The sequence below is a fragment of the Leptidea sinapis genome, chromosome 15 (genome assembly GCF_905404315.1).
Source record: "Leptidea sinapis chromosome 15, ilLepSina1.1, whole genome shotgun sequence".
Lineage (NCBI taxonomy): Eukaryota > Metazoa > Arthropoda > Insecta > Lepidoptera > Pieridae > Leptidea > Leptidea sinapis.
In genome coordinates this window covers 5,852,339-5,866,047 of record NC_066279.1, presented here as the reverse complement: position 1 = coordinate 5,866,047, position 13,709 = coordinate 5,852,339, and the positions used below count along the sequence as shown (strand labels likewise).

At 34.0% G+C, this 13,709-nt stretch overlaps 2 protein-coding genes across 2 annotated transcripts; both read right to left on the bottom strand.

Moving 5' to 3' along the window:
- Positions 1–1,042: 1,042 nt before the first annotated feature.
- LOC126968222 (pro-resilin-like) lies at positions 1,043–5,660 on the bottom strand. The gene is made up of 4 exons (XM_050813091.1): positions 5,631–5,660; positions 4,828–5,553; positions 4,140–4,306; positions 1,043–1,196 (listed from the first exon to the last, which is right to left on the bottom strand). The coding sequence occupies exons 1-4, from the start codon at positions 5,640–5,642 to the stop codon at positions 1,127–1,129; spliced, it is 975 nt and encodes a 324-aa protein (XP_050669048.1). The 5' UTR covers positions 5,643–5,660; the 3' UTR covers positions 1,043–1,126.
- A 5,699-nt stretch (positions 5,661–11,359) lies between these two features.
- LOC126968183 (cuticle protein 7-like) lies at positions 11,360–13,350 on the bottom strand. The gene is made up of 4 exons (XM_050813041.1): positions 13,339–13,350; positions 12,929–13,102; positions 12,293–12,459; positions 11,360–11,429 (listed from the first exon to the last, which is right to left on the bottom strand). Exons 1-4 carry the CDS (start codon positions 13,348–13,350, stop codon positions 11,360–11,362), a joined length of 423 nt encoding a protein of 140 aa, XP_050668998.1.
- Between the last annotated feature and the right edge of the window lie 359 nt (positions 13,351–13,709).

Here is a 13,709-nt window from a genome sequence, read left to right as displayed (position 1 = left end):
AACTGAAATGACTTAGGACCGTTACTTTCAGGCTAAGGGTATATATAGCCAACTCTCATATAACTCTTATAAATAAGGGTTAATTCATATTAAATTATTGTAGCAGATTCAGCTCCGTATTCCCTACATACCCTTATGGAATACTCTCTTGGTTGTATTATACTGATTATGCTAATTGAGATAACAGTTATCAGTTATTGTTTTTTACAATCCATTATCATTCCGGCCAATGTTATGTACAATACTATAATTACTTGGCCATTGCGCTACTGCTGTCGCAGTTGCTTTAACTGCTTCAAATTTGCAATCATAGCATAATTAATTCAAATAAATTGCTTTCGTCACCTCGGTATGTGGCGCGATTTTGTTATATAAAGATCCAGTTCTATACTACTCTTACTACCTAGCCTATAAAGTTTTCTCTTTAAAATTGCCTTAAGTACAAGGGCTGTTAATAAATCGAAATATTTAATTACCTAGGACCGTTTCACAAGACACACAACCATGATATCCAGTATGCTCTTGCATCCAAATCATATTAGAAGACTCAAGAATACCTATGTGCTACGTAGCTAACCAGAAATTGAGCCGTGGCTCCACTTCCCCAAACCACAACCTCTTGCAACTCAACTCTTTATCATTTTTTTTAAGGAAGAGAGGACAAACGAGCATATGGGTTACCCGATGTTAAGTGATCACCACCGCCCAGATTCTCAACATCAAAGGAATCACAAGAGCGTTGCCGGCCCTTTAAAAAAGGAACCCATGTCGTATCTTCATGGAAACACTGCACAAGGGAGCTCATTCCACAGCTTAGTTGAGCGTTTAGGAAAGTTCTTTGTAAGCCGCATTGTAGAGGATCGCCACACATCCAGAAAACTGACTTGATTATAGTCTTGACGACTGATCGTAGGTCGCAAAGAGAAAAATAATTATCATATCATCCCCATAAATGTCTATAATTTTATGCATATCATTACGTCATTCTCACATAAAAATCATTAATTAATAAAAGCGGGTCATACATAAACAAAACACATAGTTTTAATTATTTCATTGACTATATTCATATTTTGTACTTGGTATCATAGTTGTTATCAAGCTTAATGTTATGAGATCTAATGGTCTAATGGTGATGATGCTGGGAAGAATACACATGATGACTAGGTCCGGAGTTGTGGACGACCGCATTGAAACTGAAACAATAACATTATTTACATTAATTTATAATGATTCACTAACAATCCAATTCTTAATTAATCAAAGCTTTAGATCATTTACGGCCGTTTTCAATAAATTATCTTTACATTTAAACTATCTTTACGGATAGACTGCTATCCCCGTTTAATGATTATCTACAATATATAAACAAAATCTTATCTATCCATGGTTTGCGATTCACAATTAAGGACAAGTGCTATCTAAATTGAAACAAATAACTTGAAACTTTAATTGAAATGCAAGTAAGAACAATCAGTATGTGAGGTCTATCTTTAATAGTCTATCCATCCTCCTAATGATAGATAGACAACTTAGGTAGAAGATGCTAACTGGAAATTAGGTTAGGTTATTGAAAAGTAAGTAAGCGTAAAAGGATAGATTTGTCTACCTAGTAGTCTAGTAAGTAGAACTAAGGATAGATAGGTTATTGAAAACAACCGTAAGACATCTAGCTGTGAAAACGTCGAAATAAATTGAAATTGGCAGTTTACCTCTATTTTTAGCAATGCACGCACACTAACTCAAAGTGACATTTAATTCGCGAGTGTCAGACGTAGCTTGTGACGCACACTAAAGTAATAAACCTGGCCTGCTTTCATCGGTTATCTAGCAGCAAGAGGCTCTATCTAGACGAATAAATTATCTAAGACAAAAGATTTTCATTGCCATCGCTTTACATATTTATTTCTTTGTAAACAATTGAAGCTTTCTGTAATTATTTAATACTTATATACTACTATATCAGTATTAGTATTAGTGGTAATGTTAAGGTGAAAAAGTGGTAATGTTGAATCACTGTATATTTTTACGTCCGTTTGTTTTCAAATAGTTATTGATTGTGGTGTAATGCTTAGACATTTATGCGACATGTGTTACTTTTAAATCTTCTCTATTCTCGAACAAGTAGTTTAATTAAATTGTTGGATGACATAAGAAAATTAGGGGTTAAAATTGGAAAATTATGCGTACCAATAATTATCAACAACTGACTAAAATAAGAGGTGGTTGTGCTATAATGTATACTATACGTTGCCAAATACACAGTTCAAATTATCTACAGTCTTAGGTAATGCAAATTCCAATTCATATAATGGCGTTTAATATGCATTAGCAATGTAGTCATTCAATGTAATTATGGTCACTATTTGTTTTGGTCCTAACACACCTCCCTGGCACATTCCACTCGTAACAACCCTGACCAGATCTTCTATTATGGTATTCTTGATGTGGCCCCTTTTCAAAAGATCCCCGGTTTGATCGTGTTATGCTAAACTAAGTAAATCTTCGCCAATATGGAAGTATTATTCACATTTGTTCAGTGCTATGCGTTCAGTATACTTTCATCTACCCTCTGTACATGACCAACTCTATATTTAGTATTGTATATTTTTGTTAAAGACAAATATAGATTTTAGTATATAGATATGTATACAGGTTCGTAACTGCAACACGATTCTAAAACTATAAACTTAACCTATCTTAAAAGATTAAATTAATTAACAGCAAAAAATGACATTATAAATTCTGAAGCTGCGATTGCAAAAATACCATAACAAGTTCAATTCATAATGCCAATTAACTGCCACATTCTATTATCATTGTAATTATTGACTGTATATAAAACCAGTGAAACAGGTTAGTACCTGTAGTGCTAGTTATGAATGAGTGAACTCAGAGGTCAGATGAGTTCGTTTCATTTACGAGAATACAAACTGGTTGAACCACCACATGACGTGTCGTATGCCATCTTCGGACTACTTCCTTATATGTAGCGATTAACAGTTGCTCCAAAGGTCTATCAATGAACAAAACTGTACCTTATTGGCCATTCAAGTCAGCATTGTTATGGACTTGACTTGTTATTTTATCTAAGTTTTGTACTTATTGGAAACCTTGCTATACGAGAAATGGTTCACGGGTTTCACTATTTCAAATTATTTTATCTTTACCCTTAAGTAAAGATAAAATAATTTTTTACAAGTAATTTTATATTTATTTCTTGGTGTTTTAGAGAACTTTAGAACAAGGGATTATTAGACAATATTAAAATCGCCACTTACAGGATATTCTCCATTTTGTGGTAAGTTTGTAGTGAATGAATTTTCCAGAAATTGTGATAAACATAAAACAAATACTCAGATCAAATATAAACTGGTTTTGCTTATTACTCTAGTTGATCGAGTAAACAAGACTTTCGTTAGGGGAAATATATGCTCCTATACCAGGTTTTCAGAAGACGTATAAAATAGAATAATATTACAATAAAAATTAACATGATTTAAACATTTAATTTTGAATGTAAATATTTATGTTTGAATTTGTTCATATCATGGGAAATCTTATGAAACTCACCAACCCACCTTTCCTTTTTCTAACAAAATTGTATTACAATAATTTTATTCAATAAGTCTACGTGTTGCACTTGCACTCCATTGCCAAGATGTGATATCATTGAGAAAATCATTCCTACCGATATTAATTAATGCAATAAACTAGTATAAAAATTGAAAGATCAAAAAAACGTTGATCAGAAATAGAAGCCTCAGGACTTTTTTTTGGCGTTATGGTTTCTATGCATTCGATCAATTCAATGAGAATAATTATTTATCTACATTCAAAATATTTTTATATAATTATATTATTTATATAATAGCATACTACATATATAAATTATTAAGAAATAACTTATATTAAATTTAATGCATCTTTTTATAGTATTTACGCTGTAAAATAGACATTTAATACAAATATTTTGTACAAAAAACTATTTGATTAAAAACCTCCTTCATGCTTCATGCAATAAGTTTCCGCATGCAAAACACACATGGGAAGCTTATTTTTGAGCAATAGTGTTGTCATTGATACCCATCGTTAAAGCTCAAAACTTTTTTTATGACTAAAATTATCATAACACATACCCGTTTTTGTCGTCAGCTGCATAAGATACCTTCCTGTAGGAGCCATCGGGTTGCAGAAGTGAGTATTCTCCTTTCACTACATCGCCGTCGCGGCTCTCTTGTTGAGCTTTGTGGTCACCGGTGTGAGGGTCCTCAACCGAGTAAGAGTAGTCATACTTCGGATGACTCTGAAAATACATTATTTTACATTTGAATTTCAGTTTTGTTCTGTTTTACATAAAAACCTAAGATCATTTAAACATATAGATAGAATGAAACTGCTGTTAAAGTGTTTAAAAAAATTGAGGTTGACAGTGAGCCTCTATTTTGAAAAACTAATAATCTAAATATGTCTAGGATAAAAACCTTCAAATAAGTCGTAAAACTAGCTTCTTCTCATTTAATCCGCACCTAATTTCGAATCACGCGGTGTTAAAGAACCAACTGATTCAAATTTGCATTGATTATCTTGGTTGGAATTTTAGAACAAGGTTAAGGTAAAAATAGAAATCTACTATATTTTGAATCTAAGTTATTAAAATGATCAAATATTGTACTATTTCAAAAAATTTTTTTTTCTTAGTTCATAAACGACGGAGTTCTGAGAAATACCAAAGATCTACAATAAGAATCCATAATAATAAGAAACCACGTTATTTTGAAACTTGAAGACAGTCTCGTAAGTCTGTAAATATAACTCTCTACTTACGTAGTAATTCTGGGTTCCTGCGTATTGTCTTGCATATCCATATCCGCCTAAGTGGCCAAGAGATCCAGCATTTGCCAACGAAGGTAATGGGTTGAATGAATTGTGAGCATTGTAACCTAGAGGAGAGGCGTGAGACAAAGGCGCAGCGTGAGCTAGAGCAGCAGAGTGAGATAAAGGACCTGCAGGAGATAAAGCAGGAGAATACTGACCAATGGGAGCTGATTGAGATACAGAGGTTCTCTGAACATGAGAAATAGCGTGTGCTTGTGATTGGAGTGGTGAAGGGACGGGACCAGCAGCACCGTATGAGAGAGGAGAGCCGTGATTGTAGACATTATCATATGAAGATTGTAAGCCATTGTTAAAATAATTTCTAAAATGTCCCGCGTGGGCCAAGGCACCCTGATGATCCAGCGGACTCCCATATGCTGATGGATTTCCAAGCCCAAAAGATCCAACATGGCCTAATGGAGCCGCATATGGTAAAGGTGATGCATGTCCTAAGGAAGCAGCATATCCCAAAGGAGCAGATTGAGAGAAATGGCCACCGTAGGAGAAAGGTCCAGAAGAAGACAATTGGCCAGTATGTCCTAAAGGAAGCCCTGGTGCTGCAACTCCATGGAGAGGAGATCCAGTACCATATGGGTAAGCACCAGGTTGGGAGTATCCTGCACGTCCCAAGAGACCAGCTTGCGCTGCGACGAAGATTGCGCCGAAAGTTATAATCTGAAATACAAACAATTGATTTGATCAATGTAACTATTTGTACTTCACTTATTTTTTTATTTTTAAACAAAACTCACTTTAGCAAACATTTTTGTGTTGAATATGAAGCTGTGACTGACATAAATTCAATTAGTGATCGTTGGTTTTATAAGAAATGTGATGAGTGACCCGAAGCCACCGACTGGTGGGGAGATTGCTTCTCATCATAAGTTCATCTAAGCATCGACAAGGTCGGTATTCTTTGTTTTCACCGTTCTCGCATCCAAATGATGCTTACTTAACAATAACAGCATGTGAACCGTGTAATTAATCGTTGTATTCGGTCTATTCTGACCATGATAACGTACTATTATTGTGTTTGTACCGCAATCTTACGAATAAGATAAGAATATAGAACAGATCGTAGATTCTTTTTTGTTATGGAAAAGGAGGACAAACGAACCTTATTTTGAAGGTACCCATGTCGTATCATTCCGAAAAAGCCGCACAAGGAAGTTTATTCCACAGCTTTGTAGTACGTGGAAGAAAGCTCCTTAAAAACTGCGCACATCCAGATGGTGGGGATGACATCTTGTGGCGTTTCGTTCGAAGGTGGAATTCGGCGGCAGGAATCAGGTGAAACAGCTCTTCGGAACACTTCTCCTGATAAATACGGTAGAAGATGCACAATGAAGCGACGTCTCTACGCAACGCCAAGTTATCTAGCCGTTCATAGAGCACTGGGTCCCCGAAAATTCGAGCTGCTCTGCGTTGCACGCGGTCAAATGGATCGAGCTGATAGTGGAGTGTCCCAGACCAGAGATGATAGCAAAACTCCATGTGTGTCTACATTGATTGTACGACAGGTAGTGTTCTTAACAGTGGGAGCACCTTAGAGGGTTCGATTTTTCTGTCATAAAGCAGAAAATGTTGCTGTCATGAAATGTCTAGGCTATAACTGTGTTTCGGTCTGAAGGGCGCCGTAGGTATTGAAATTACTGGGCAATTGAGATTTAACATTTTATGTCTCAAAGTAACGAGCGCAATTGAGATTCCGCTCAGATTTTTAGGTTCAATCAAGAATCCTGAGCAGCAGTGCATTTTAACGGGCAGCGCGTATCGCTTGCCTTTGAACGTCTCGTCACTTTTTCTCATAAAAAAACCTAGTAAGACCGACTTCGCGACGTGTTACGAAAATTATTTGCGATCCCTGAAGTTCTCTCAAGTTACAGTACTAAAAAACTCCTTGGATATTAATATGTAGTTAAGATCCTCTTTACTAAGTTATACTTCGTATGGTTTTTGTATTGGTTACTTGTTGAAATTAAAAAAAAACTCTTTGTAATTTTACTATAATTACAGTTCTCTCAATTCTTCATGGATTTCATCATCAGATCTATTTATTTACAATAGTCTTATTTGGACGCATATACCCTTTTAAAATCGGTTCATTAAAGGCAGTTTTAGTAAAAAAAAAAACAAACTGTGAACATCCTTTCTATTTCAAAGTTACTTGAAAATAAAATTATTTTTTTCGAAATATGGATTTGTTTAGTGACCTTCTTAAACTAAGATTCTTGAGAGATTAATTAATATCGTTTTACGTTCCGCTACATAAATGCATAAAGATCATGCCACGATAGACCGTCAGTTGATAATTTCAAAGTTTGCATCATAGAGTTTTTGCGTACGGATTTGCTCTTTTGATGTTCGTTAAGAAATTATAATTCGCACACCTGTAACACAAAATTAATGTTACAGCAACGTGCTTCGGATTACTTTTTGTGGGAGGTCCTGTGCCAACGTTGCCCTTAATTGAAATACAACAGAAATGCCATATCATTAATAATTTATTGCTAGGGAGTATATAATAAACTAACGCAACGATTGGTCATCAATTCAGTCTTGAATTTCAAATGACGTACAAGATCATAATCGTAATTAATATTAACTGAGACTTCGTGCTAGTGAAGATTTTGACGTATTATATCAATATCTAATATATAAAATTCTCGTGTCATGGTGTTAAACTTTGAACTCTACCGAAACGGCTTGACCGATTCTCATGAAATTTTGAGTGCATATTGGGTAGGTCTGAAAATCGGACAACATCTATTTTTCATCCTCCTAAATAAGAAGCGTGGTCCACACGATGTTTTTTAAAATTTTTTTGACATTTTCTTTAAATTTGATTGATTATGAGTCAACATTAAAAAATACATACAACTTCAAATTTTCACCCATCTACGATCAACAGTTACTTTTGTATCGCGATTTTAATATCGGCAATACAACGTTTGCTGGTTCAGCTAGTATTTTATATTTTTATTAAGAAAGCGATTTCAATATAAAAATCTATTACATAATTCGAGAACTTGTCACATAATATTAGAGAAAACAGCTTTCAAATCTGTTTCTGCGTCTGCAATTGGACACACAAACAGAAAAAAAAACGAAAAACTATTTTCTGCTCTCCTTTTTTGGGTATTTTTTTATGAGAAGTAAAGAGATGAGCACGACGATCATACGTCATAAATGATATGCCCCGCCCATTCCATGTAGTGTTGATAAGAATTATTGTATAAAAAACGATGCAAAGTTAAAGTCAAATAAACTGTATTCATATTTGCATATATACTAAGAGTACCGTGATTAAATGAAGTACTTACGGCCGTTGCCAATATTCAGTTTATCTCCGGTATGGCCTACTTGAGATAAAAATCGTAACTATCGTTGACTTTTCTGTCCCAATAAACTTATAGACGGTAACTCACATTATCCGTACACGCTGTCTGTCAATGGCAGGACGTATAGCTTACCAGCGATAGAATTCTGAATGGAAATTGCAATTCACGCGTCCCAATATAAGGCGATAAGAATGGCTTATCGCGTATATTGGGACACCTTCAGCTTATTGACAGCTAATTACTGACAGTAGAAGGTAGTAATTTATCTCTATCTGTAAATAGTATATTGGGGACGGCCGTTAGTGGTTATAACGCAAGACAAAACCGTTCTATGTCAAAGTCAAATAAATTTTATTTACATAGGCTTAAACCAAGCGCTTTTGAATCATCATTATAAACAAATGATTTAAGCCTTCTTTAGTATTAATAGAGATATAGTTAGATTAGTATTAATAGAGAAAAAAGTTTCTTGCGCCCATTCTTCTCAGGTCTGAGGCAGTCTCTTTTGAATGGGTGGTAGATTTTGACGTTCAATAAGTGATTATAAATCCTATTTTGAATAAAAATATTTGAATTTGAATTGCAACAACATTTGTTTTTAAACAACTCGACACGTGCTTCGCCTCTACACGAGGCATCCCCAGGACGTGCTGTCTCGCCAAAATCTGGCTCGTTTAAAAACAAATGTTGGCGAAATTAACACTAAAGAAGGCTTAAATCAATTGTATAATTATGGATTTCCGCAAAGTAACGTCTACTTCAAAAATTATCATTATAAACAGTAAATTTAAATGTACCTTATCTTCAGAAAAGGTAGAGCTTGTGAGAAGAACTTACAAGATATTAAACAGCCTGTCTTAGATTATTTATTAAGATTATTTTACTGCTATGAAGCCATTAAGCCAATGCTTGTAGTTTGTAAGGTGATGCATCCAATATATGAAACGTGTTCAAAGCTGAATGCGTTTTAAGTATCAAATATTTCATAAGAAGTAATAAAGAATAAACTGTATAAATATAAATTATCGTATATTTGATGCATAAACCTTTAGAGTTTGAACTCATTGTTTGTGTAAGGATGCTTCGTGAACATGATGGTCGTAATTACTGTCATAATTAGTAATACCAACAGATACAATGATTTTTTAACTATAACAGGTTGACCTGGCACTACATGCAGCACTCGTTCACGAGTTGACGCATGGATCAGCCATCGTTCCCTTCGCACATATTTGAGGGAATGAGGGGATTTTTTATTTTTTGTTTATGAAACTTGAGCCACCTTGAGTCTCGTTAAAATTGTAACAGCTGTGTCTGAGATAAGCCTAAACAAAAAGATATATAGATAGGTACACATGTTTTATCGGAATATTTTTTATTCATATGAGTTCCCGACACTGGCTTTGCCTTTTTTGTTTAAATATCATTGTTTATCGTGCCGTGGTCGTTCCCTTTCCTAAAATATGGTGACGGGATCGATGGCTAGTCCATGCGTCATAATTAAAGATTTCCGGTTTTGTGTTTAGCAAAAAGTTTAATATAATCATGTTTCTTAAAAATCATTTCACTTGTTGACAAGTTTTATAATATTCCATGTAGTGCAGGTTGATGCAACTACACAATCAACATTAATTTTGAGGTCTTTAATTTACTTTATTTAACTTATTCAATTAAGCGAATCGTTTCAATATTAAATGGCATATATTTGCATAAACTATTAATATTTTTAAAATAATGGGGCTAGAAACATTGATTTTTAAGAGTGGCAATAGATTTCTTGTCACTACTTCTCATTAAAGTTTGACTCCCCGAAGTTTGTCATTTTCTGACATAAATGAGTAAACCATTTGGATCATGTTAACCAAAACGTTGTTTGATTATGATTATCTATGCGTTATACCAACGTGTTTTTGAGTCTGTATGTGGAGTTGAAATTGCTATTAATATAAATGTTTTTAATGAATAGTCTCAACTAATTAATGCTTTCATTGTTTCATAGTTATACACTGTCTTGTTAATATAGTGAAATATATTATAATTATATGATTTTAATAGGGTTTATCATCCACCGTACAAGATATTATCTATAATTGATGTATGTAAATTATATTTCCAAAGGTATGAGGAAAGTTATCACAGCTTAATTTTATTGCCTCTTGCCTCCGAATATATTCTTGACAATTTTATGTATGTAAAAAGGTATATAAGTGAATTTTCTAGAAACTGTTATTATAATGTTAACAAGAGATATAAACTTGTTATGCTTATAACTCGGTTAAGTCGAGTTAGTAAGTCCTTTGTAGGGTGGATGTATATGCTTTTATAACATGAGCCCAAAAAATTTCAAAACTAATGTGTTACGAAATCACACGTGTAACAAATCTATAACATAAATGACCCTGAGGCTTATTAAATTATAAATTTGATTATAACTTAATTTTATAAAAAAAGAAGACCGCTGAGTTTCTTGCGCTCCTTCTTTACAGGTATAAGGCATAAATTTTCGAATGAGTGATAGTATTTTACTATCATTAGGTGATTTCATAACCTATTTGCAAAAATATTAAATTTGTTTTGTTTGTTTTGTTGTTAAGTTTTGTAGCTATTATTGTTGGATAACTGGGCTTTTAAGGCTACCGGGCTGTACAACAGAATTAGGACACTCATGTCTTTATGCCCAACCAAGAATAACACGGTTTGCACAATCCAAATAAAAAAGTGTGTGTGTACTTATGTATGCACGCAAGAAGTTATACATCAATGGCCTAACAAAGCAAAAACCCTTAAAATTCTATTCCTCGTGCGATTCTACGTTTGTAAAAAGAACAATATTGTAAAAATCTTCCAACAATGGCTTTGACAATTAATTATTAAATAACGAAAACGGCTGTACGTGCTTGAACCCATTGCCTCCCCTAATAATGGACGAAGAAACCAAAACAAAAATAACGTATGTCGCAAACGTCAGAAAATTTTAGGAATCAACTTCACCCTGTTACAGTAATTCGTGCGCATCTTAAAATTTATTCTTACTAGGATACATAACTTAAATATAAAACAAGTAAATAATTTGAGATGTTTTTAATTAATAAATAATGGTTGTTATTGATTGAAAGAAGTAAGTTAGTTGTCAGACTATTCTAGTAGTAGTGTTGGTATGGATGCTGGGGATGTACAGATGGAGCTGAGTTGTGGACCACAGCGTTGAAACTGAAAAATAAAAAATATTAATTAAAATTAATTTGGGTTATGTCGAGACCATATGGCCAGTGGTATGCATGTATGACAATTCGATCCTCGTTCGGAACATTGAATATATTATAAAATCTCCACGTATGGATGGATATTGTGTTGTCACTAATTCTACTGAAACACGACACAACCATACAGCTTATTAATTTTGGCTTCTGGTTATCAATTTCCTCAGTACTCGAGGGTAAACAATAAATCAAATTCTCCCCGCATTAATAATGATGTAATGAGCAAGTGTCTGTCACCTACCATCCAGTGTGACCTATTATCGTCGAGTTTTGTTTAGATTTTGCCTAAATTTAAATTCGAAACATTTTTTGTTCAATACACTTTAACTGTACTGTTCGGAATTAAGCCTAGTCGGTTAGTAAAATTTGCCCGCTTTTATTTTTAAGTAAAAATTAACTAACCGACACTTAATTTCGGAATTAATAATATTTTTTAAGAAAATTACATGCCACAATGTGGATATATAAAGATGCTTTTTATATCTGTAAGAATTGCATCTTTAGGATGGTTACAACGTTGATTATGATTTTTTTTTTGAAAATCCGAACTTTAAGCTGTTCTGGTGTAAAATTAGATCCGTGTCGCTTAGTCAACTTCTCCTTTCAAGCATCGATATGTATAGATATTAATAAAATTATTAAGACTCTCGTGAGATATTATAAACTTAATTTGTCTAAAACGGCTTTATTCTCGGTTTGCTGGAGTTGGTACCGACTAGTTTCGGACCATTCGGAGGTCCTTTATTAGTAACGCGGTTTTAGATAAATATTGATATTAATGTGATTAATTGGCATAAAAAAATAATAAATTACCCATGGTGGTCATCAGCGGTGTAGTCTACTTTACGGACTGAACCATCAGGTTGAACCAGGGAGTAGCTTCCATGTACTGCACCACCGTCGCGGCTCTCGTGCTGGGACTTGTGGTCACCGGTGTGGGGGTCAGCCACGGAGTATGAGAAGTCGTATTTGGGATGCGACTGTAACAATAAATATTTGAATTCAAACACCGCCCGGAAAATTCGGTCATCGATTCATAACCTTAGCGTTGCGCAGGGGGATATATACCGTCCGATCTTACGCCGTAAAAAAATAATTCGCAAACTCGAACAATTAGGACTCAAGAACAAAAATGTATTCCTCTCAACTAGAGACAGAAAGAATAGTGCTGTTGGACACATTCTTAGATATACTATTTTACAAGGTTAAGTCTTTAAATTATTATTTGAATGTATGGTTTATGAAATATTTGAGTTGGATTTTGAACTTGTCTAACCGATATCGACTGATTAGAAATATAAATTTATATTCTTTTAATAAATTTAAATTGTTTTATTCCAAATTATATCCAAGGCAATTTTTCTGTGATTCTTTTAGAGCTACAAAAGAGGATGGACGTCATCAAATGACTTACATGTTCGTCCTTCTATTCCATAAAAATAAACTTACATAAGTGTCATGTCCATCGTATTGTCCGCCGTAGTTGCCTGCATATGCTGCCGGAGCATATGCAAGAGGAGCACCATGGTAACCAGTATTATGTTGGACCACACTGTGAGAAGACACTCCGTGTCCTAGAAGTCCAGCTTTGGCCGCAGCCAAGAGTCCGCCGAATGTGATAAGCTAGAAATAAGAATAAATATTATACTGGCTTTGTTCTCTAATTACTAAACCAGGCCAACCAACATTACACTCAGGCCCTACAACTCAAATCATAATAGTAATCCTCTATATAACGATAGGAAAATGTTATATATTAAATTGTAAGCACAACGAAATGTGTTTCACAAGATTCTTTAAAGTTTACTAAAGCTGCTAAGCAAATTAATAGCTCTACCTTGAAAAAATAATTAACTTACTTTGCTGAACATATTTAAAGTTATGTATTGACGGAGAGGTTGTTAAATAATTGATATCAATATCATGCAGCCGCTAGTTTTTATATTACAACTCGTATACAGACACGAGTGGGGTAACTTTTGATAACAGCCATAAATGACCACGAGGGACAACAAATTAAAGGCCGTTAGTATTGCAGTAATGTATTTCGTCACGAAATCTATCTGTATATATCTATTGTTTTACCATTAATTAACATATACTTTCAAGGCTCCTTAAAAATAGATTATATGAATATACTTTAGGATTTGTATTTCTAAAATTGCAGTTTCAATTTTGACCTTCCAAGTAGTACATATTGACTATTTTAAGGCAAATCTCGGTAATTTGT

Excerpts from the sequence above, each read along its gene's own strand:
- LOC126968183 (XM_050813041.1), bottom strand. Across the intron at positions 12,460-12,928 it reads ACGATGGACATGACACTTAT|TCGCATCCCAAATACGACTT; the intron begins GTAAGTTTATTT and ends TTATTGTTACAG. Across the intron at positions 11,430-12,292 it reads ACCGCTGATGACCACCATGG|TTTCAACGCTGTGGTCCACA; the intron begins GTAATTTATTAT and ends TTTATTTTTCAG.
- LOC126968222 (XM_050813091.1), bottom strand. Across the intron at positions 4,307-4,827 it reads CAGGAACCCAGAATTACTAC|AGTCATCCGAAGTATGACTA; the intron begins GTAAGTAGAGAG and ends ATGTATTTTCAG. Across the intron at positions 1,197-4,139 it reads GCAGCTGACGACAAAAACGG|TTTCAATGCGGTCGTCCACA; the intron begins GTATGTGTTATG and ends TTATTGTTTCAG.